This window comes from Passer montanus, unplaced genomic scaffold (genome assembly GCF_014805655.1).
Source record: "Passer montanus isolate IOZ18808 unplaced genomic scaffold, ASM1480565v1 scaffold2, whole genome shotgun sequence".
Lineage (NCBI taxonomy): Eukaryota > Metazoa > Chordata > Aves > Passeriformes > Passeridae > Passer > Passer montanus.
The window spans coordinates 2,555,583-2,580,837 of record NW_024366591.1 but is presented as its reverse complement, the minus strand read 5'-3'; the positions used below and the strand labels follow the sequence as shown (position 1 = coordinate 2,580,837).

At 37.1% G+C, this 25,255-nt stretch overlaps 1 protein-coding gene across 11 annotated transcripts in view; it reads left to right on the top strand.

The window, feature by feature from the left end:
• The window catches only part of SOX6 (SRY-box transcription factor 6), a 375,549-nt gene extending 350,815 nt beyond the window's left edge, over positions 1–24,734 (top strand). For 8 of the 11 annotated variants that reach the window (XM_039707456.1, XM_039707454.1, XM_039707455.1 and 5 more), the window contains 3 exons: positions 7,335–7,568; positions 10,096–10,312; positions 17,817–24,734. In XM_039707456.1, the coding sequence (XP_039563390.1) occupies positions 7,335–7,568; positions 10,096–10,312; positions 17,817–18,120 (755 nt within the window). In that variant the 3' untranslated portion in view covers positions 18,121–24,734. Of the gene's footprint in view, positions 1–7,334; positions 7,569–10,095; positions 10,313–14,547; positions 14,599–17,816 lie in introns of all 11 variants that reach the window. The other 3 variants (XM_039707462.1, XM_039707461.1, XM_039707464.1) reach the window with 2 other exon arrangements.
• The last annotated feature ends 521 nt before the right edge of the window (positions 24,735–25,255 follow it).

The following is a 25,255-nucleotide window of genomic DNA, read 5'->3' as shown; positions in this document are numbered from 1 at the left end:
TGTAACACGTAATTTGAGGGAGGTGGTTTTGTAAAACCCTCTCCCATTGTTAAACATAATTCCCTTTTACAAAGTACATTGTACTTAAGCTTTTTAAAATCACTGTTTTGGTAAAGAACATGTGAGCAAGCAATGAACAGTGTTCAGCCACACCTTGAACAATGCATCCATCAAATATGAAGTCAGACTGCCTTCTTTCTCTGTCCTTAATTCCCATCTGTCATTTCTCCATCTTAAAACAAAACAAAGCATTGACTGAAGTATGAATGGATCACTATGGTCCTTGTTCAAACAGGACTTTTTCAACAAAAAAGCTTTTAGGGATGACTGAAGACTGCAGAATTAGCCCCTGTGTTTTAAATTAATGTTGTGTTTTCTAGATGTTCTAGGTGACACTCATGTCATGAGAAATTTGAAATGATGTGAATAACAGCTACACTGGCTGTTACTTTTATGGAAACATTTTTATGTTAAAGAGATTAGTGTATTCTTCTTTGTATTGCTTTGACTTTGAATATGATTAATATAGTAACAATATAATTGCTTAGCTGGTAGACCAGCTGCTTTTTTTTTTTCTGAAAAATCAAATCAAATCCTTAGATCTTCTCAGATACCTAACAATAATTGTTAGTATTTTTTCTCTTGGATTGGGCTGTTTCATCCATGACTTTCCTTTCTGTAGGCCTCTATTTTCCTCAACTGAGGAAACTGTATGAAATTACATATCAAGGGGGAACAACAGCAATATTTGTGGATTGAAAAATGTAGTTTGTTGTTAGATCTGATGACTGGCAGTCCCTTACTTCTGGCATCATTACTTAGGCTGAAAAACTTTCAACTTCAATACGATTCATATTTCTTTTCTGTCAATAACATTAATATCAGAATGGGGTTGTTAGCATTTAATTAATTATCTGTGAAGGGTCTTGAAGTCTGCAAGTGGCACATGATTGAAAAATATGATGACACTTAAACACCTCCCCAAATTCATAGTAGAGGCTGCTTCTTCATCCCAATTTCTCTATAGATGTTTCATGGACCTTCACAGAATAACTGTTATGTTGGAGCACATGTGTGACTGTGTCAGCCACCAGGAGCTAAAGCCAGGCCTCAAGCCCTAATTAATTCAGTTAATATCCCACGTAATTTAAAGCATTATTTTATTGTTTTAGCTATAGTCCATGCCAAGTTTCCATGAGGGTTAGCTTTGCCATAGAATGTGGTCAAGAAATCTAAACTGTTTGTGTAAGCCATCAAGCAAGTAGCTGCATTTAGCAGTTTTATTTCATTTATATAGCACAGTTTGGGCAGGGCTGGCTGTGAAGCGTGGATGTGCTAGCAGCTTATTTAGAATTAATGTTTTGGTATTTATTAGGGCACTGCTAACAATTCAGCTTTAAACACTGGTGAGCGAATGGTGGAGCTCAGAACAGTTGCTTTGATTTCACACGCAGCAGATATTCCGCTCTTAATTTTAGCTTTAGACTTTCAAATGGGGATAGATGTATATGCAGGTTGTGAGTATGGCTGTGAAAACTGGTGCTGTGTTTTAATTGAGATTAAGTATTTTGCTTGCATATGTAAAACAAATGTACTAAAAAAAGTAAACTCGCTGCCACCAAAACTGAAAACAAGGCACTCTGGAAAATATATGCTGATATATAACTGGCTAGAATTTCCTTCATTTTGCAAAGCCACGAGCCACATGCATCAGCTCACCACAAAGTCATTAGGTCTTTTTAAACTCAGATGAAAAACATTAACAAATACCACAAAAGGCTTTAGTATGGCCCCTTTGTTCATTCACATATGGCAGTTTATAACTCCTGCACCACTTGGGTCGTGTGTTTGTTTAAGCTGCCTCCATCAGGCCAGCCCTGAAAGAACAAAAGACATCTTGAGCGATCCTAAGCAGGAAATGGGCTAATCTAAACATGGCTTGTGACACTATAAGTAGAATAGAAAGGGGAGGGATTGATTAGTCATTAATGTCCAATTGACTCCATATGGATGTTGCAATAATAAGGCCTTTTTCAGTGCAGTAGCGGAGTTATTGAATTAGAGGTTTATGTTTCCTCAGAGCTGACCTTAGGGAATTCCCAGTTGGTTCTTCTTGTTGATGTTTTAAAGAGAATGGAGTCTCTTAGCGGGGAAAAAGGGAAGTCTTATCATAAGGAAGTGTTGCTTGGATGTAGCTAACCTGTGCTACAGTATATTCTCACCTTTTACTATTTACTTAGTGCATTTCAAAACCCTTACAGGTGAAAAATTTTAGAGGCCATTTAAATATTGCAGTATTTCATGAATTGCTTCTGGCTTTCCCAGTTTTATTCCCCATTCATTCACTGACATGCAGCCTGTGAGAAATGTTCACTGCTCAAATTGCAGCTGAATAATATTTGTTTAGCATTTGGAACAAAAGCTGCCTGACAAACAGAACATTTGTGTCACCCCTGTTCCAAACCTTGCCATGTTTCCAAGTGGGTATTTTGCCAGTGATGACAAGACATGCCAGTAAATAATGAGAAAATCTGAATGGTGTTGGGGATGAAGAAATAAGAGGCAGGCAAGGGGCAAAACAGATAAATGTTATTCTACAACTGCTACATGTCACTTAGATTACAGTGAAGTAGCAGTAATTCTTGTAACATTCTCTAAACTTGATAACCCAAAATATTAGTTGAATGACAACTCTTGTGTTCTAAGCTTGCCAAAGCTGCCTTTTCTATTTTGTTCTTTCCATATTTGTCTTTTTCTATTTGATTTTAACTACTGCTATGTGTCTCACAAAGGCTGCATTTGTCTGTGCACAGGCTGAGGGCACCACAGGGCACTACTACACTGGTTTTTCATTCTCCCTGTTTTTTTGGCATGTCCATATCTATGAGTAACCCATCTCTTACAGTGAAAGAGTGACTCCTGTTTGCATGTTTGTCAGGTGCCTCTGTGGTGCTAGCTGTATTACCACAGACAGGGCCAGATATTTTGGAGGTCACAATCAGTCGTTTCCAAACTAGGCAAATATGTCACCTCAGCTTAATGAATAACTGATGATAGGAGCTTTACTACTAACCAGTCATTTTCATACCAGGAACCTAGAAAGATTGTCTTTATTTCCATGTATCCTGTCTTGGTGTGTGTCCATGGAAGATGATGTGCAGTACATACTCTAGATTGGCCAGATCCATTGTCTGGGAGGAAGTCAGGGGAAATGTATCACTTCAAACATGAATCAATGGCCATACTGTGAAGAGTCATTAAGGAATAACAGGGTGACTGACAAAAATCTTTTTGCTGTCACTTCTTTTCTCTCTTTTCCTCACCTTTTTCTCAGCCCTTTTTTTGCTTCTTTCTATCACATCTATTATTGTTTTCTGGTAACATGTAAAGGCCCAGTCTCAGGTTTTGTTGGAGGTGATGTGCAAAATGGAAGGTAAACCCACATCCCAGTAAAGAGAACAGGATTAACCCTAATGTGGCCAAGATTTCAGGAAGCATGCAGAAGGAACGATGCCTGTCCTAAAAAAATTTCATTAGTAAATGTAAGAAACTCAGATAAAGGCAGGAATAAATAAATAAATAAACAATGTAACAATTGTTATTTTATTTTTCTTGACATTTATTTCACATGAGGATGTTTATTTTTCTTGATGATCAGATTCTTTATCTTTCTAATATTCTCGGATTAGAGAGCTGTTTAGAAATGAAAATATTGTTGGAAATTATTTTCATGAAGCTGTAGCATTTTTAGATTTAGTCTGTGGCGTTTTCTTTGCCTCAGTATTGCCTCTCAAGCAGTATAGAATCCAGCTTTCACAGAGGGGCTGCCTGCCATATATCGAAAAAAAAGAGATCACTTTTATTTAATCTGATTTTAGTTTTAATTCATCAAAGTTATGACAAGTTGTGCAAATGCATAGGATCTAGGAAGTAAGGCAGTGAACACTTCCAGAAGCTAAAAGCGTCACTTTGAGGACAGCCCCTGTCTTTAGGCCAAAATATAGAGTTCTTTGCCAACTAAGCCTCTAGGGCAGCCAAACTGTACTGCTTTTGTAATAATTATAAATTCTGACCAGGCTCTTAATTCTGAATATCCCTTCTCCTATGATTGCAGTGTGAAGAGTAACTGGCAGATAGAGCATTAGTTGCCACAGAGAGACAATTGCCAATTCCTTCTCTTGTCTTTCCCTTTACCAGTAGTACATTTCCATTTTATCTGTTATTTTGGGTTCATTAGTTATTAGAATTTCCTGAAAATATGTTCAGAAAGATTTAAAACACCTACTTTTTTGCACTTGCATATATGTTTTCTTTAAAAATTCTAAGTGTCTCTTTGAGCCTCCATCAGTACTATAATTATCATAATAGGAAAAATCTCCATACTTTGTTAAATCTGCTGAAATGGTTTTTATAGGGCACAATAAAGTCAAAATATCTCCTTGACAGGATGAAGTATCTAAGAACAACTTTGAAAGCTTGTTATGTGTTTCAACTTGTAAAATCTCACAGAGCATATGTGTATTTGTATCATTAGCACCTCATTTCTAATCTAAAAAGGTACTTAGACCTTCTGACTTCCCCCATAGAATCCCATGCTACAAGAATTATTTTATTATAATGCTCTATATGCTGAATATAATTCTGTGGTTCTGAGACAGAAGAGCATGAAGATTATATTGCTTTCGTTATTTGAAGAAATTCATTTTGCAAATGCTTTTGTGATGGCCTATAGGTCAGCCTGCAAATATTTCCCCAGAGATCAAGCTCAAAGAACATCAACTCTTTGGCTGCTTTTTCAAGTCCTTCAAGTAAGGACTTGCAGAAAGCAGATGCAGCCAGAGTTGACCTTCCTTGGATGGTTGTAATTTATTACTCCAAGTAAGAATTGTTTTCTAACATAACCTTTCTATGAAAACAGATAATTTATGGTGGTTTTCTGCCTTCTTTTTTTTTCCTTTCTTTTTTTCTGTGTTTGTTTTTTTTTTTTTGTTTTGTTTTGGTTTTTTTTTTCATTCTGTTAGATTACATCCAGGTTAAAAAGCCACCTATCATCTTGTTCCCAGTAAAACTACTCTTTACCTGCATTAGGCTTGAAAAGTCCAAAATTGTGTTAGAAAGGGCTAAAGACAAACTCTTCCTTAGCTGTAGTGAATAAGTACCTTTGGGAAAGGAAAAGATGGAAAGACACCCAATGGATTCAAATATGTCTTTCCTGTGCTGTGAGTAGAGCAGCTTAATAACAAATAACTTTTGCATAAATAATATTTTTTTTTGTCACCAACTTCCTAATTGCCCACATAGTAGTAACAGATTTTTATTAGATTATCTTAAAGGATAGAACAACTGTTACATGCTGTGTTGGACTTTTCTCAAATTATACAGTTCTTTGTCCCAATAAATATTTCAATGTTGACTTACTATGTTTGAAACTTATTTCAGTTTCTAAATAAATTAATCCTCTCTCAAAATATGGTATCTTTGATACATTTGTGGTCCGAGGCAACAATGAACAGAGCCTCATTGACCATTCACCCCCCTCAACTAGTCCTACCTGCAGGTCACTCAGCAAAACTGCTCTTCCCTTTAGCAATAAAAAAGCTGACTGCAGCCTCCTGTAAATGCAGAACACCTGTGGCATGGTGCTTAACTTAGCACAGTGCTAAAACAGTTTTGCAGCTCACATTTGCCACAAACCTGTCTTCTTTTATGTGCACGCGTGTTAGTATACAAATTGCCAAATTGGTGTCAGTTGTAAAGTAATGGCATGGGAGGCATCATAAATTACCAGGGTGATCCTCAGGAGAAGACACTGCTGTATGCGAATGAGTGTTTTGCTCTCAGGGTAATGTATGTCTTCATCTGGCCCAGTAGTCAGCATATTGCCCTGTGTTGATGGATATAGTCAGCTTGAAACTACACTACATTTCACTGCACAATAAACATGGCTGTCAACACCATATAAAGCAAAATCAATTTATCCTGTATGGTCAGTGCGTTTTAAATGAAATTAATGTACTGTGGACCTGGTGGCAAAAAGGTAGTGTATTAGTTATGCATCCTCTGTTTTAGGGCCCCTTTTTCATGCAAATGTGTTTCTTATATAGAATTTTTTAAAAGGTATGCCTATGTAATGCTTTCACCCTGAATTAGGAAAATAGATTTTTGCACAACTAAAAACTTGTGCCTGTATTCAGTAAAACTGCAGTGTTTTGTTTTACGTACTGTAAATAATTAATCTTATATTATTTGGCAGATAAATTCATGTTGGTAGCTGTTATAGTTTATAAAAAAAAAAATGAGGCCTATTGCTATACTAATTTGTTGTCAAGTATCTTGTTTTTTCAAGGTATTAAGTTATATGACCAGTTTGATAAGGTCTAAGACTGTCAGTCTCCCACTATAAACACTTTTTGCCTTTTTTATAGCTAAGGTATAACTCTAAAAACATATCTTATCATCACAACTGCAGAAGGTTTTTTTCCAGTAAAGGCATGCCTTGGTCATCTGTTTCTCCCATAGTAACCAGTTTTACACCTCAGCTCTGTGATCTCTAAAGCCCCATGAGGCTTTGCTGTTTGTGGTCAAGATACAGGGCTGGATGCATTCAAAAACCCAGTTAGGGCTGGCATGTACAAGCTGAATTGATGGCAGATAAAGATAGGACACTGGGATACACTATGGCACAGCAGGCATGGAGCTGGAGTCCTTGTCTCCCACCCCGGAGGCTCCAATGTGCTGTGTGTGTACGTGTTGGAGGTAGACAGTTTTATTACATGTATGTGGTTCAAATGCTCCAAAGTGCATCTAGAATTCAATCAAAGCAGTTGCAACTTTAAAATGTTCAGCTTCAAATAGAATCTGATCCATACAAACAGCAGCATGTACCTGGTGCACTGTATAATTTAATTTATTAAATGTTTGGCACGTGCTTCACTGCTCAAGCAGCAAATCTGTCATTGGCTTGTGTCAGCAGGCCTATATCAGTTTGGATTCTCAAATATAACTTTTATATGAGTCTTGTTGAACATAATTTTATGGTAAAGCCCCAAATGGAAACTTTATCAAATCTCCATGTCTTAATTGGATGAATACCAGTGCAATTTGTTTCTTCAATTTGATGTTGGGTCATCTCAGATGGGCAAGCCTGCCCAGCTACACTGAGACCACTGGTTGGCCCATCTCTCTCTGTCTGATAGGTCTGGCAGCAGAGAAAGAGACATAGAGAGAGAGAGGGAGCCAAAGAGGCTAAAATAAGCACAGCTCTGAAAGCGCTTTCCTAATCCACGTAATAATGTTTTGCATCCATCTTGTTTCCTCCTGCCCTGACGTTACAGGGAGTAAAGCAGTGAATGGCTCTGCAGCTAAACTACAGCAGTATTATTGTTGGCCAACAGGAGGGGCCACGGTGGCTGAAGCCCGGGTCTACCGGGACTCGCGGGGCCGTGCCAGCAGCGAGCCCCACATCAAGCGGCCGATGAACGCCTTCATGGTCTGGGCCAAGGACGAGCGCCGGAAAATCCTCCAGGCCTTCCCCGACATGCACAACTCCAACATCAGCAAAATCCTAGGTAAGCGCAAAGCAACGGGCAGCAAGCTGTGCTGGCAGGTTCAGGTTGGGTGTTAGGAGGAAATTCTTTACTGGGGGGGTGGTGAGGCGCTGGCACAGGATGGCTGAGAGGCTGTGGATGTCCCATCCCTGGAAGTGTTCAAGACCAGGTTGGATGGGGCTCTGAGCAACTTGGTGAAGGTGTCCCTGTCCATGGCAGGGGTTTGGACCTGTATGATCTCTGTGGTCCCTTCCAACCCAAACCATTCAACAGTTCTATGGAGTTCTCTAATTTTAGGACATATCTTTTTCTGGGAGATGTTCACCAAAATTAGAATTACTGACACTTATGCAAATGAAGATTCATGGCTTGTTTTCATTTTCATTCCCTTTCTCTTCCCTTTCTGCCCTTTCCCTAATACTTTTTATTGCCAACAGCAGTCACAACATGCTTTAAAACTTAGTAGCAATGAAAAGGAATGTTTTGTGAAACCTGTTGCGAGAGTGTGTCCCAATAAAGTCCCAATAACTACAAGATCCCACTAGAATGCACTTGAACTACAATCACCAGAATGCAAAATGGGACTTGCTAGGGTAAATACTGGCATAAAGTTAAAAAAGTACAAAATCAAAATCAGAGTTTTCTGTCAGTGTAACATCAAGAAGACCTGTACATGCAAACCTCACATCCCAAATGATGTTTGGTTCAAAACATTGCAATGTCCAAAAAGCTAAGCACTAGAAGCATGCAATTAAAATATTGCTCAGGTAAAAGACACAATAGTTAATATTTAATTTGTATAGGTCGGGACAATCAGGGAATATTCCATGGGTTTTATTTTGCCACTGTGCAAATAAATGGACTCATTTTTGAGAAATTTTGATTTGCTTTTTAAGACCCCTCCAGAGAATTAGAAACATACGTGAGAATGAGTGGTGAAATGTTAAAACCTATACTTGCTTTTTGAGTCTTTGAAGTGAAAGACAGATTCCAAATGTAGCTCATAATAAATAAAAGTAAAAATCAAGTTTCCTCTGTAATCATTTTATTGTAAACTCTGAGTTCAAATACAAAGTTTGTTGCATGTTAGTTCAATCAGAGGCAAGAATACATAGAAATAAATGTTACTTTGTCCTGAAACTTCCAAAATCTTTCTTAGTAGTTCTCATATTTTTGTCTACCATATAAGTGAGTTATATGAATAGCCTTTCAGTTTTATATAAAACCTTCACTGTTTCAGTGTTGGCAGCTGTAGGGAATCTATATTATTTGTGTGCATTCTGTGAAAAAAACTATTAGGAGCATAGTAACTGTATTCATTAAAATGTAAACTTCCAGCATAAATATTTCAGAAGTGCCAGCAATTGAGTGTTTGTTAACCATGGAATTAACCTGTCAGTATCTGCTCTGCCACAAATAAGTCTATGTCCATATAATATCTGTGCAACTTTTCCAGGACAATGAGAAAAGAGACTGAAATATTAGAACTGACACAGAATATTGCTGGCTTTGGATAATATTTATACAACTTTTCCATTTGTTGATGTATGAAAAATGTTGGTAAAAGAATAGCTTCCACCCACGTTTACCACAGCTGTAATCGTTTTATTCATCTAAAAGACACCAAAAAGCTATTTTATGCATTTCTTATTCCTGTCTCTGTTCAAATGTTTAGATAGCTCCTTACAAACAATACGAGAGATCTGAATACTTTTGCCTCTTCCTGTGTACACTGTGTTAATTTTTAAACTTTTTTATTGGTGCAGCTTTCAATGAGAGTTTACAGTACCTGAAGTGGTGTATATAGTTACAGTGTGCTTTCTGTTTTACTTTTTATCTTTCCAATGTGAGTTTGTGAAATGTAACTTTCTCGATTCCTTTCTGTGTGCTTACTACATCTGGCCAAAAAATAATATGCAAATAGAATTTAAAATAGGTGTCAGTATTCTGCCAAGCTTATATCAGAAGTTCAGTAAATTTAAGATGCCCAGACAGCAAGGGATTGTTCATAATTTTGCTGAATCTATAAGGTTTGGTACTTTTTTCCTGCTACATAGCAAGCTATTAATATCTATTAGCAGAAGTGTATAAACCAAATTCTCATAAAAATATCAAAGAAGCCTGTGTCCCTAGGCAATGTGTTAGGCTTTTAACAGTGAAAGTATGGCTGCAGACTTTCCTTAACCACCATACTGTGCGTGGTATTACAGAGGTATGGAATTACTCACAGATTAATGCTCTTATTGTAAAAAATTAAGTAGTCTGTTTTGCAGCACGAGGCTGAGATTTTGAGACTTAACTATTGATTTTAAGTGCACCCTATTTAATAGAGATTTACATATGCTTGGTCTGCAGCAATATCTGAAAGTCAGGGTTCTTTTGAGGTGTCTCACGTTGTGCAAGCCAATATATGTGCAGACTGATGTAAATTTAAATCAGTTTATTTAACGAACTTAATTAAAATTTATTACGGCGAGAAGGCACGTTGAGTTGTGTGCACAGCTAAGCCTGCTTCACTTGAGCACTTACTGACATTTTGTGTCTGTAGGATCTCGCTGGAAGTCCATGTCAAACCAAGAGAAACAACCTTATTACGAAGAGCAGGCACGACTAAGTAAAATCCACCTAGAAAAGTACCCTAATTACAAATACAAGCCTCGACCAAAACGCACCTGCATTGTGGATGGCAAGAAACTGCGCATTGGCGAATACAAGCAGCTGATGAGGTCTCGAAGACAGGAGATGAGGCAGTTTTTTACCGTAGGGTGAGTACAATTGTTGTAATTGTTTTCCAAGATGGAGCACGCTATTTAAAGCCAAATAGACTTATCTGTTTAAGTCACTGACTAATGTCATTCCGAAGGGAAAGGGTTTGAACCGGTAAGACCTTATTAAAAACATAAGATGGAATATGGAGCTATCAGCTTGCCACTGAATGCTGATTATGAGACTGATTGTGGAATTCTTTAAAGTCAAAAGAAGTTGTTTCCCATTAGCCTGAAAGGTTTGAATCATGTCTTTTGTGAGTTTTTTGTAAGCTAATCCATTCTGGGTTAGTAATGACTCCAGCATAATTTCCTAAATTAAGAAAAGAACAAAGAGAGAAACACAAAGGATTATTCCTGTGTAGAATAAAGAATCAGGAGATGGGGAAGAGGGAGAGGAGTAATAGCAGTTGCGTGAGGAACACACACAATGAATGACATCAAGGTATGAAGCTACTAGGATTTCTGTTATATAGAGAAGTACATATTTTTTATTTTTTTTAAAAATCAGTTTTATAAGAAGTCTTTCAAGTAGTTCATAGATAGACTGGGTAGATTTATAACTCAACATGTGTGGCCCAAAAAGATCCTGGCACAGTTTTAAGAATACTGTGTGTGTTTTTAGGGGTATTTCCTCTGGTGTTCATCAGACAAAACAGCGCTATGAAACATCTACAGGGTAAAGATAACAAAAGTCCAGTGAAACAACTGCACCATAACTGATTTCTTGCTCCTGTTTCTTTTTTTTTTATGAATTAATCTGTGATGCTCAGTGCTCTAACACAATGTTTCTGGTGATTTACAAAGAGTCTAAAAGCTGTCTCCAGTGCCAGCCTTTCCAAATTCACAATGTTCTGCTTATTTCTCTAATCACAATAGTCTCCTTTTGTTGGGTACTTCACTACCAGATAATTGACCTTGACGTCGATTATGTGCCCTCATTTTTGGCTTGGGATGCAGAACTCCTGTTGCAGTCAATTATTTTGTGGTACAGCCTGCAACAATGTGGGCTCTTTCTTCAATCAGTAAATAGAAGTGGTTTTGATATCTTGAAATAGCCTTCCAGTCTATAGTTATGACATTGGTTTTTTTATTCTCCAGTCTAAGGGAAATTGTTTACTAATAGTCTTCCATCCAAATTGCACATAGGACTCTAAATAAAAATCTGAATTTATACAGCACATCACAAATTATATTCAGATTGAGGGAATGAAATTCTAGCTTACATCTTCCAAAGCAGATTGACAGACCAAATCACATCTAGACAAGAAATGCAAAAGAAATGCCAAAACAGCAGTCTGAACAATTTGGGAATTGTTTGCTAATTCAAAACAGCATTAAGCAGTAGCATTTTACACATTAAATGTGATGGCTAAATGGGAGTGAATATTAAGGATGGATTTAAGAATCTTCTAAAAGTGCCTACCTAAAGAGTGAATTCCTGTTAAAATATATATATACTGAAAGCTATTCAAAACTAAAATGGTGCAACCTAAATGTAACATCTTTCTCATATATCCAACAGTGTGATCATGAACACCATGAAAATGTCACCATTTTTGAAGGGATTGTTTCCAATTTCCATTTATGCTAAGTCCACTTCACTGTGTCTTACTAATGTTGAAGAAGTTTAAAGTAAACTACCTCTGTGCAGTTATATGATGATGCACTGGACTTTACCAAAACCAATGAGTTTTAGTTGTGCAAGTGATGGAAAAGGGAGTATGAAGTCTAATGGATGCATGCAATGGAGGTGAAATGAGATCCATGTTGCTGTTCAATGTGAATATAGATTATGGTCCTGAGGAGTCACAGGCTGGGATTTTAAAAAAAATTATTTCATGCTTCCCTGTGACTTCCCACTGTTGTCCCAAATTCCCCTTTTCCCTCAAGAATAATTTAAAACAAACTTATTGGAAGACACCAAGTAAAATTAGTGAAAAAGCCAGACTAGAACATCTTTTTTGAACTGGAACATAAAACATGGAATCATTTGTCTCAGCAGAATAGTTTACTAAGTAATGAAAAGCAACATTTCTTCCAAATCAGATTATAACTAAGTGAAACACAGTAACTGAGCCCACCAGCTTCTTAAACTTACTCTTCCCTGTGTTTAACATAAATATCACATAAAGCATCAGCTGGAACAGTTTTCCTAACTGACCTCACACCCCCATTATTTTTCCACTGTTTTGATGGAACAACATAAATCGTCCTTCAGAACTGCAGACGTGAGAGTTGAGATGCTGTTTCCTCTTCAGAGTGAAATAAGAGACAAATGTGGTTTTTCGGATTGAATATGCTCTGTGTTTACAGTAAATATTTCAGTGGAAGATAGAGAACAAAAGTGCAAAATAGACTCTAATGAAATGTGCCAAGTGCTTCATACTGCTTGAAGTACTGCTGGGGGTTTTTTGTTGCTTTTTTTTGTTTTAAAGAACAAACCAATTAAATTGAGAATGGGCACACCAAAATGGCAACAAAATATAATCACAGAATAAAAAGATAAGTAGGAGATGTGTGAAGAGTCAGATACACATTCAAAGCAGGTGGCTAAAGGAAATAGTAAAAAGCAAGAAAAAAAATATTTTTCATAATTGTGTTTGCAATTTTTTAATACCAAATGTTAGTTTATGTTTTAGGCAATCCAGTAAAGGCTAGTTCCTGTCAGACTCCCTTAGGTGAGCCAATGGCTAACAGGATAATTCTGCTATGGGTACAATGCTCCCCACCACCACAAATATGGAGTTCTCCATGGCTCAAACTTTTTTGTTACAAAAGGCTCACACTGCTCACTTCACTGAACCGCAGTCTTTGACAAACTTTGGTAAGATGCAAAAAGGGAGTTTAAAGAATTTCAAGATACAAACTAGCCAAAATTTAAAATAAAATAGGGAAATAAGCTAATGAAGGGCCAGGTTCTGTTTTGATTTTTGGAAAAAAAGCCTACAAAGAATTGAAAGAGAGTGAAGATTTCTTGGAATAAATTGGCCAGGAAATTAATGTTTTCAGATAATTGTTATACATCTAATAGAACAAAATCTGGGAACTGCCAAGTATTTTAAAGAGCAGAGTGGAACTTACAGTGTGCATAGGCCTTCTATTGCATCCCTACATGAATGAATTTTGTTCCAAATGAGGCAGATAATATACAGAAATAATTCATGTTTAATGCAGAGTATGTTAAAAAATTTCTGCTTTCAATCTAGAGGAAGCTGAATCTGAAGCCAGCTAGGTCTTTAAAATAATTGACTTATTTTTAATAGTAAAATTTTTAATGGAACTTTGAATGATACCTTCAGCATAAATTAATCCCAAACAGACTTCAAGTGATTTACAATTTCTCCTCAATAGTAGTTTTTTGTAATGCATAAATAAATGTGAGATAACAAATGGATCATATATAAACCATAAATTCAGATATTTTAAGTTGAGTCTGTCCTTTGTTGCCTTGTCTTACAAAGATAATTCATTGCTCAGTCATTTTTACAGTCCAATACACTCTAAATAGAAGTATATGCTATATACATTTCTCTGCAAAATGATGTAAGCAGGAACTTTTTTCTGTGCTTTACCAGAGTAAGATGTTTAGAATAAAGCCTTTATAGTGTTTATAACTACTGTACACACGTAGTCTGAATGTTGCTAGGCTATGGTTTTGAATAAGTCTGTAATATTATACTCCTGTAGCTTGAACTTAAAGCAAGTACACAATGGGTGCTTTTGTGAGATTTACTGTTATTTCATTCCTTATGGGAATGTAAGTTTCAGGGGTGTGTAACATATGAGCGTTTTGCTTGATGCAATCAATTTCTGCTTCAGACATTTAAATAGCTGTCAGAAAATGGTTGGGAAGGGATCGGAAAACAATGGTCATTTGCCAATTTAAATGTTTGGCTGGTTTGGCAAAAGTCAAAAGAGGAATGTTCTTCAGAAAAATACTAAGAATATTAACGCCACAAATTTGCGACCAGGTCAGTTTGGCTAAGAATTTTCATGTTACTTACATTTTTATATTTACTTAAATATTTTGGGCCAAATCTTAAGCCCCTGAGTGGACAGGCAAGTTATTGGTGCTGGCAGAGCAGTAATTGTCCACGTGAGGATTTCTTTGCCAAAGAGGAGATGGTGGGGACAGGAGTGGTTTGAAGCCAGGGTACCTAGAGATGTGCCACCATTCCTCATGGATCTGAAGAGGCCAAAAGATTAATGTTGCTTTCTGGAAATCTTAACAGGCAGAAAACTTCCATGAGCAACTGAGCTGAATTGTAACCTGTAGATTGCAGGTAAAGTATGTTTTTATCTCCCCTCTCCAAGGTTCTATGATTGGTAAACCTCTAGCTAGAGGCAATGATTAAATGTGTGGAATTTAATGTAATAAAAGACTCCATTAACATGACTGCCTTTAAGATCTACCAATATAAGAAAACATAATGGCCAGAGTTGTAGGTTAGAAACTCCAACTCTTCCTTTCAGGGAGAGTAGTGGGAATTTAAACAAATGATCTGTTTTCCTCTCCACAAGAACTTAATTACTTAGGAAATGATAACACTCATCTCTAGTAACATATGCCATCCACATAGCTTGTGATATTTTAAAATAAGACTTTCTGGGATGTAATGTAGCAACTAGACCAGAATTTACAGTGACAACCTGATCAGCTCTAAATAATAACAGGTATTAAATCAGAGGTAGGTGTCCAGTTACTGGGGGTGTGTAGGTGCCCATGGTTAAGTGCTAGAAAATTTTTTGCTAGCAAATGGGTAGCAATTTGAGACCCTTTCCAATTAGGTGGTACAGTTACCACATGTTTACAGTTCCACAGTGAGATATAGGTAATTTAAAGTTATTACCCAGCCAGCAGCAGGCATGCACAGCATGTCTGATTTTTGTTTAACATGTAAAAAAGGACTGCATTTATGAATGACAAATTCAGTAAGCCCTTAACTTTCCTGTTATACCAATGATGTTCTTTGACAATTAGATTCATTCAGTAGCCTGCCATGCATTTGTGTGGTGTGGTCCCAAGTAAAAGTACCTCTGTGAATTTGGCTTCTTTATGCTCAGATGACCACCTCCATTTATACTTTGAAATGGGTGGTACTTGGATAAGTGTACCCAGTCCCACAGAAATGTGAATGTGCAGAAGAGCTCTGCTGACTGAGTTTGAAATACCAGGATTTCTCTGTCCTTTAGGCCTTAACTGATGACCATCGCTTCATCAACATATCTCACAACATTGTCTTAAGCAGACTTTTAAAATTGTTCTTGCTGCTTGCAAAAAGGAAATTTGCTTCTGAAAAAACACAAACTTTTGGGGGAGGAGAGGTATAGAGGTGGATATTAGTGTTCTCATACTTAATGTCATCTGTAACACAGCAGCAGCTTTGGCTCAATCATTCTTTGAGTCAGTTCTACAACTTCTGTTACAGGAGTTGTGAAAACTTTTCTCAAAGCATAATTTGGCATTGATATGATGGTATTCTTTGATGAACAACTGGTATTGTTTTGTTTTGTGAATTTATTAATTCTAAGAAATATCAGTGAAAGATTATTAGTTGGGCAGATCAGAAAGAATTAAGTGTGTATGGCCTGGTGACAACCACATAGATTTTTCTGTTGAGCATGTGTGGGTTTCTTTTTCCTTTGTTTTGTGGAAACATTCATTAATGTGAACATTTTCTGTGTCTAAAAGATGTGGAGGAGATACTTGTGGGTTTTTAGTAGTAATAGTTTATACTCCTGAAAACATGCAATCCTAAACCAGGAATGTTCCCATGTGAGGTAGGTGTTCAATTTTATGGATAAAGTATTGAAAGATGTTTGCAGAAAATCACTTGCAAGCAAATACACTGGCTGAAAATTGTTTTCACAGAACATTTATCAGACCATTTAAAAAGTGAAAATTTAGTGAAAAATCCCAAGCTGTTTGTAAATCATCTGCAAATCATCATTTGCAAACAGGAGTATAATGACTGTGTCAAATGAATTACTGCGTTTTTGCTCACTGCTAGCCAGGTGTACGCGACTAACACAACAGATGTTTGAATTTCTCAAGCTGTGCAGAGGCTGTAAGAGTCAGGCTAGCAGTACCAGCCGTGGCAGGACTGCAAACTATTTCAGTGGTGTGTTACACAGGGTGTTTGTGGTTTCAGTGTATCACTACCCAAACCTGAAGGACTGAAGCTTCCCTGTAACTCTCTAGCGTGATATTTATCAAAATTAGAGTCTGATCAATGAACAATAAAGACTCAACATTTAGGGTTTTTAAAATAAGCTTAACATGATTTTCTGTATTGATTTAGCCAATGGTTAGGAAATTATGAGACTGATTTATGAAATGTCCTTTTGAATTTAGCATGGAATGACACAGTGGTCAAGGGATATTCCTTAGACTATTCAAACATACCTGATACTGTTTCTCCTGCTAAAATCTATAATAGTTCACTGTTACTGGGTCAATATTTCTCTAAAGAAGGTTGGGAATACATTGAAAGGTATGTTCAGTGTATCACTACCCAAACCTGAAGGACTGAAGCTTCCCTGTAACTCTCTAGCGTGATATTTATCAAAATTAGAGTCTGATCAATGAACAATAAAGACTCAACATTTAGGGTTTTTAAAATAAGCTTAACATGATTTTCTGTATTGATTTAGCCAATGGTTAGGAAATTATGAGACTGATTTATGAAATGTCCTTTTGAATTTAGCATGGAATGACACAGTGGTCAAGGGATATTCCTTAGACTATTCAAACATACCTGATACTGTTTCTCCTGCTAAAATCTATAATAGTTCACTGTTACTGGGTCAATATTTCTCTAAAGAAGGTTGGAATACATTGAAATGCATGATTCTTTAAATAGATTATGCAAATAGGCATGTACATTCAATAACTAGTCAATACAAAATCAGCATCTTCCAGGGCAGATTTGTTGTTTTTTTTATCAAGTACTTTGCGTCAAATCCCACATCTTAAACATAAAATCCTGAAAAAGCAAATGGCATTCTGGTGATGGATCCAAATAAAAATCAAAACCCAGCAATCAAATGTCAAAAGAATGTCTAAGTGCTGTAGGAATCTACCTAGCTCTTACATAGTAAATTAGGTACTTCAGTTTCTGTCTGCCCTTTTAGGTAATCTTGAGGTCCTCTCATTAACAGAAGTCTTGCCATGAGTTTAGATTTTGGATACATGGTGTCTATGGTAGCAGGCAGGCATCACACGGTGCCTGAAGCCTTTTGATGGTCTCTGTCCAAGTGCTGGTTTGTGTTGTGGCTTGAACAAACATGTGAAAGGATGTCTGGTAGTGACTGAAAACACTTCAGTTCCCAGTTGTCCTTTGGGGGAGATAATGAACCAATACCACAGAAGACTGTAAGCCCAGGGGAATACATGGAGCCTTTCTAGGAAACCACCTGCTTTTCTTTCCTTTGGACTTGCAGAAGGTCTTCCCTCCTCTGCACACAGGCAGTGACACTTCCCTCTTGTTTTTCCTTCCAGACAACAGCCTCAGATTCCAATCACCACGGGAACAGGAGTTGTCTACCCTGGTGCTATTACCATGGCGACCACCACGCCGTCCCCTCAGATGACATCAGATTGCTCCAGCACCTCTGCCAGCCCTGAGCCCAGCATCCCTGTCATCCAGAGCACTTATGGTATGAAGACGGACAGCGGAAGCCTTCCTGGAAATGAAATGATAAACGGAGAGGATGAAATAGAAATGTACGAGGACTATGAGGATGATCCCAAATCAGACTATAGTAGTGAAAACGAAGCCCATGAGGCAGTCAGTGCCAACTGAGGAGTGTTTGCAGAATTAAAGTACTCAGACTCATTTGGGTTTTTTTGGGGTTTTTTTGAACAAAAGTTCTTAAAGAGCCTGCATGCATGTGTGGCTCCTACAGTTACATCAGCAGAATGGTCTTAAATGTTTCTTATTGTGTGAGACAGATTGTTTCCCTGATTTTTCATGAACTTGGGTTTTTTTGTTTTGTTTTGTTTTTTTTTAATTTAGATGAAGACATAAATATCAGACATCAGGACTTGAGAACTTATATGAATCAATAGCTGTCTTACAAGTCTTACCTTTTGTCTTTTTCCGTTTGGATGCTGATAAAGGTTTAAGTTACTGTTTTAGATGGGGGTTATACATTCTCACTCAGGTATGCTGTGCCAGCCTACAGGTTGTGAATGTGTTTTTATTCTGGATTATTTTAGAAAACAAAAACTGCAGATTTCATATTGTGAAACAGAACAAGTCCGCAAGTGTGCACACCTGTGCATCATAGCTTGTCTTTAAAAAATAGTCTCTGAATTCCATTTTTTTTTCCATATGTATAGCTGAACTTCTGATGTGCCAAACTTTTCATAACTTTTGAATCTTAACATTTAAACAAAAAGTCTTAAAAGAGACACTGTAAAGTCTTAGACAATCCTTTGGCATCTTAAAAAAAATTATATATAAAACTAATTTTTTTCCAGAATATGGTAAAGTACTCAGGAATCTGGAGACAGGATATTCTTAATTAGTGAACATGGTTGCCATAGTGCATGTGCCCAATTGCTTTTGCCTCTTGATGTGCCATTAGTGTGAAATTTTAAGTAAGCACAAAAGAGCGATCACCAGCTATGGACAGGCCTGTCTTAGCAGTGTGAGGCCACCTCTGATTACATTCTCTATCCCCTTGCTTTTAACCCTTGCATTCAGTCTTAACACATTTTCTCTTAAATAATTTATTCATTCCAGAATGTCAAGGGTCCAAATACTTAATATTTATTTTTAAAAGTACAGTTGGTGGCATTACACTTACAATTCCTTATTGATATTTTAAAGAGCCTCTTATTTCCCCTTCCCTAAATCACACAGGTATATGAAAATAAAAGTGCACCTGCTACTAAAATGAATATGACCTTTATGAATGAGAAATTCACTTGTTCCTCTAACACTGTATGTTCAAGGAGCACTTGGAAACACTCTGCTATATGTATTGCAAAATAAAGTGAGTACTTTTATATGTACATAGAGTACAAATACCCCTAGAAATGTGTTTATAGTTATAAACCTCTATACTTAGACAGCAAGGGCAGATGTAAAATCCAAACTGCATTTACAGTCCACCATGCTGAATTTTTAGGGCCTGAGGAACCTGTGGCAAATCATGGCTCTGTACATCATGTCCCATTGCCACCTGAAGGAACTGTGCTACTTTAAGGATTTATGCAGTGATTTATTTGTGAGACTCAAAGTGGGGAAGGGAGGGACACTCAAATATCTAATTGCAAAGGTGGGAAAATGGGTCATCAAAAATATTTATTGTATATTAGTCATGTGGGAATGTGACTTGTCAAGCGCTTTGGGATCTTTGGATGAAAGGTGCTATAGAAATTAAAATTTCTGTTTGTATTATTTCTAGAAACAATGCAATTACTGGAGAAAATTCTGGGAAATATGCAAGATTCAATTCAAAGACTGTGAATCTGTTAGATTTCAAAGACAGAGGAGAAACTGCCTTTATTTTTTCCCCTCATACTCCACTCCTGCTCACAAATAGATCACTGTATATATACATACAGTTCCAGTAGGCCTGATGAATAACTGTGCTGAAGCTCCTCAACTCCCTCAGCTTTTAATGGGAATTGGCTGTGTTCAGCACACAGGTGATAAATTCAGCCTGAGGCTGAGAGGTACCAGGGGGCCTAGAGCAGCTTCTCTGGAAGTCTGGGAGCATCTTCTCATGGAGCTGCACAGGTTTTGCTTCAGACAACAAAAGTAGCCTGTGTTAGTCTGGCTGTCCTGGTGCATCCTGCTCTGCAGACACTCCTGTGAGCTGCAGTGGCAGGATGCCCTGTGGAAGAGCAGTCTCCTTCCTGACAGCCCCACTGATCCCTGTCCTGCCAGAAACAGCCATTTTTGCCACTGTAGGAATCATATTTCTATGTGAGAGAACGACCCCCCCAAAGACAAAGAAGATTGTTCAATTTACAGGACAATTTATAAAGATAATGGCATAGAAACACAATGGTCAAATTTCTCTGACCATTTTGTAATTTGGAACAAAAAAAGCTATATTTTTAATATTTATTTAACTGTGTTCTGAGTCCATGTCTAATAAGCAATAAACTGGTCTAGCCAAGTCTTCAAAGGCATATGCTGTGTCATTAGCTGGTGAGCGTCCTCTTTAAGCTGGCTAAGGTACTGATAGAAAGTGGTTTTTTGTGTTAAAATAGCTTGGGAATTTGAACTGGTTTTAATACATTCAGCTCAGATTGGGGGGAGGACATCATTCTTTCATAAAAAAAAAAAAAAGACTATTTATTAATGTCTTACACAATTCTCCAGTTAGAAGTATCTCTCCCTCCCCCCACGTCACTTTCTCTCTTGCTCTCTTTTTTTTTCCTGGTTTTGTTGCATAGGTAGAATGCTGTATTGCTAGCATTGTATTTTATGTAATTATTTTTTTTGCACAAAGGCAAACATTTAGATTAGTTGGTTAATTTTTTTTTTTTTTTAATTTTATGACCATGCCAAAATAATATTCTGCAGGCTTGTGGAGAACAAAGGACTGTTCTTTAGGACTGAAACTTGATTTTGCTTGTAGTACAAAAAAAACACACACTCACAGATGTTGTTTCGTAAGTGTTATAAGCACTGGATATAAATGGTATTTTTTATCACTTCTGACTAATGTGAAACTGTTGTACGAAAACTACATGAACAAAAGTCATCTGTTTCGACTCGTGTGGGCCTGCCTCACAGTTGCCGGATTTGAGTCATTTTTATGTCTTGTTATTTCATTTATTTATGCAAAATACATGTATGTATGAACACTTTGTTTTAGCTCCAGCCCTGCCTCAATGCTGATGCTCTGTATGTTAAAGCCACATTCTTGAAAATGACTGGCTGTTCAGGAATCACCAGCTGGTAAAAATTGCATTTACTGGCTGGGGGAGTGGGAGGAACATATTTGAATCTGAATTGTGCCTATGAGCGTGTTATTCTATTTATTAGCCGACATTGGCTCTAAAATGTCAGTAGAAATCAAGGAAGGACAATCATAAGGATGAAACCCAACATTTTTACTTTATTAATCGGAGCTCAAAACAAAGTTTTTTGATGAATTTGCCATCTCATTTTAGATTTTTTTTTAAATTGTGTAAATATAACATAGGAAATAGAATTTTATTTTTTGTTCATGGATACTTAGTGAAGTATAAGTTATGTATTTACTTTTGTTCTATATCAGTGTATGTTGGTCCATATTAAATGCTGACAAGTCACTGTACCTCATGTAGATGCTGAATTTACACCCGCAGTGTGAGCACAGTATTGTGGACCTGTAGCTGGGACAGCAAGATGCCTCACTTGTGCTCTCTCTAATTTTTAATAACATATTCCACAAATAGGGAATACTTTCTTCTTTTTTAGAAAGTTGATACATGAAACATGCCAAATTTTGGCTACATTTGATGGGAAACACAGTCTTCTGAATCCAAGTAAAACCAATGAGATATTTTACTTAACAAGAATGGCATTTGGAAGTCAAAAGCATATCCCTGAAAGATTAAAATGACTGAAATGGCCCTTGCAACGCAGGCAAGACTCAGTGATATCAAACCTTTATGTTGTACATCCATTTAATCGTGTTATTGTTACATTAGGCCATAACACCAGAGAAATTGTTCACACAATACACAAAGAGGATTCATGGAATTGCTTCTTAGGCTTTGTGTTTGAGGCCCCTTAGAAACTGACTGGAAAAAGAACTCCATTCTCGAGCACTAATATAGTAATACTATTTTCTCTGTGAACAGTTTATTTAATTAACAGATTCAATATATTTTATTTTGGAAAATTATTAAATACTTATATTCAAGAGAAGGAGACTCCCCAAACAATCTGATTCCAGCCAGAATAGTTCACTTCTTATTTTATAAAAATGGAAGAGAAAGGTCCCAATGGAAACCATACTGCTTTCCAGGGTTTATGTGCAGAAGCAAATCTGGAGAACTGGCCAGATTCTGGTCTGCCTGTATGTTTGGGCATCACCATTTAGCTTGTGAAACCACCTGCTGAGCATTCACAGGATCCCGACACAGTGCTCCTAAACCAGTGTACTCAGGTGCAGGGGGAGGGCAAAGACAGAGGGATGGCTCTGGGATGGAAATGCAAACCCAACAGCAGCATTAGCCCCAGTAAATACTCCACCCTGGGCAAAGTGTCCAGCAGCCACTGTGTGCCTCTGCTTTGGATAAACACAACACAACCACCTCCCAGTGCCATCTAATCTCCGGGATGGCTTTCTGCATTTTGTTTTTTGGCCACGTCAAAGGCATGGCATTTCAAAATCATCTCCCAGCAAAACATTCTACAAGATTTAGACCCCATCCTCCCCCAGAAAAACACCTACCTACCTGCCTAACACGAAGCATGTTAATAGTACTTCCACGGTGGTCACGAGGACCAGTGCAGTGCTGGTGTTAAGTGGGGTGAGCTTTGCTGAGCCAGAGTCACAGTAAGAACAACTGCACTGGAGATGCAGCCAGCAGGATGTATGATAGAGTTCTTCATGTTTTTATGAGAAGTTAATGAATGGGCTTGGACCCCATGGTGTTTTGCATGCTTTTTTAAGATTCAAGGTGGCACTTAAGCATGTTCTTTTAAAATAATAATACTATATGACCTCATTTGATCATTTACAAAACACTTTTTTCTTTAAAAAAAAGTCTTATAAACTTTTTTTTTTGGTACAACCCATTAAAATCTGTGATTTTTCTCAGATCAAGCTACATTTTTGATATGTAGCAATGCTCTGCTACAGAAGGAAAAAACAATGTGAATGGAAAATAATTTCATTTTAATCCAACGCCCTTTCTTAACTACCAGAATTGTTGGAAATGGTGACAAAGAAGGATTCTGAGATTTCACACGCTGGGTAAAAAGGGGTAGGGTGGGGTGAACTGGGCTGAAGGAAAACTTATCAAATTGGTATTTATGGCAATATGAAAGCTATAAAGCAACTTAGTGACATGGCTTGCTTTGTAATTTCCGCTTTCTAAAAACCACAAGTGAGGTCCTTGGTGCTCTTGGAGTATGGGGAATGTGCAAATATTTAACTGTTTGTATGCTGCACATTGCAGACCTGCTAGTGTGCATTCTCCGTTTGTCTTCCTTTGTCATTTGTGTTTTGCTTTCCAGAAAGCAATGTTGTTTTTTTTTCTTGTACCTTTCTTCAGCTTGTAGCAAACTAGAATGCTTAGCATTTATGTTCATTCATTATTGTATTTCCCATGTAAAATTTTTTTTATTACATTAAGACAAGCTTATAAGCTGTTACTACATAACTTATCTTACTGTAACTCTTATTTCCTGACATTGTAATTTGTTTGTGATGTATATTGTGAGATTGTACTCTATGTTAATTTAATCAGCACAATTCACTGACATGCTGGACTGACATGCTAGCTGCTGTTTCAAATTGTAAAGTTTGTGTAGAGCTGTTGGGACAACTGAGACTCTCTTGTCAAGGTACTATGCTTTGATTCCTATAGCAACACCATGGGTGCAGCTCTTACTGGCGAGGGCTGCTTGTTTAACAGCCACTGGCTACTTAATGGGCAGGTTTTCTTTGTAGAAATTCTATATACAGTGCAGGTACCTACCTGGGCCCATGGCCGGTAATTATTTGGGCGTTTAGAGGAAAAACTAGTGTCTATTGCTGCTTTGAATATGTTTTAAAGTCTGAAAATGTAAATAGTTTATCAAAAAAAAAATCTTGTACAGTCCAGTGTAAAGTTTTTAAATGAACTTAAAGGTTGCCATCACATCTCACACTCTCCTCTTGGTACAGTAAAAAGAAAAAAAAAAAAGAAAGAAAAAAGTTTGCTAAGGATATTGATTTAAGAAAAAAAATCTGTTCTCAGATTAAAAAAGAGAATAGTTATTCTTAGCTCTGCTTCATTGCATAAACAGACTTCTTGGATTTTGTTGTGCAGTATTGACGTGAGGTAAATTAAATATTAAATAATCTTTCAGTGGTACTTTTAAGAGTCTTCTCCTCCTCTGCCTCAGTTATTGATGGAAAAGACAAAATTGAAAGACACTGTCCATATACAGTATGTTCTGGTGTACGTTGGCACCTTACCTACATGTTTCGGGTGGGAGGGATTTTTAAAATTTTTTTTCTTTTTTTTTTTTTTGCACAAGGTGCTTTCCTGATATGTTAAACATGTCATCCTTGGGTGATACAGTATATGCCATGATAGGGGTTTAGACCCCTCAGGGGAGTGTCTATAAGACTGCCTATTTATGCTCATTTACCTCAAGACTGTCCTCTCTACCCTTAATCTATTCACCATCACTCCATCTTTTGTACTGCTGTTGACACTTACAAATTAAAGATAAATTTTGTTTTATGAGATGTGTGTGTGATTTCTTCTGTGCATCCCTTATTCCTTTGAATTTAGTATTAAAGACTGACCATGATGAGTTCATGGGAAAATGCAACTAGGCCTGTTCAGCTGATAGCCTCCTGTAAATTTGATGACTGAATTTTACAGCTCTTACATTTTGCCCATGTCTTTCTAGTCTATGAAGGCATTTTTCAGCCTCTGAAATCCATTAACACCACACGCTGTAAAAGACATCCATGATAACTAATCTAATTTGACAATACACACTGAATACTGTCAATTTTGTGTGCAGGAAGTGCTGTTGGTAGCAACATAATCTCAGAAGGATTTTTCATGAGGAGAAATGAGGCAAAACAGTTCTCCTGTTTCTTCTTTCTTTGCCTTCCCTTTTCTGCGGCACATAACTTTAAACAAACTAACCAAAGTTAAACAACAAAAAGCCTATAGTTGCCATATTGCCATGTCTGTAAATTGCTGCCATTGATGTGTTGTGATTGGTTTCATGACTTAGCAATTAGTCATGGTTC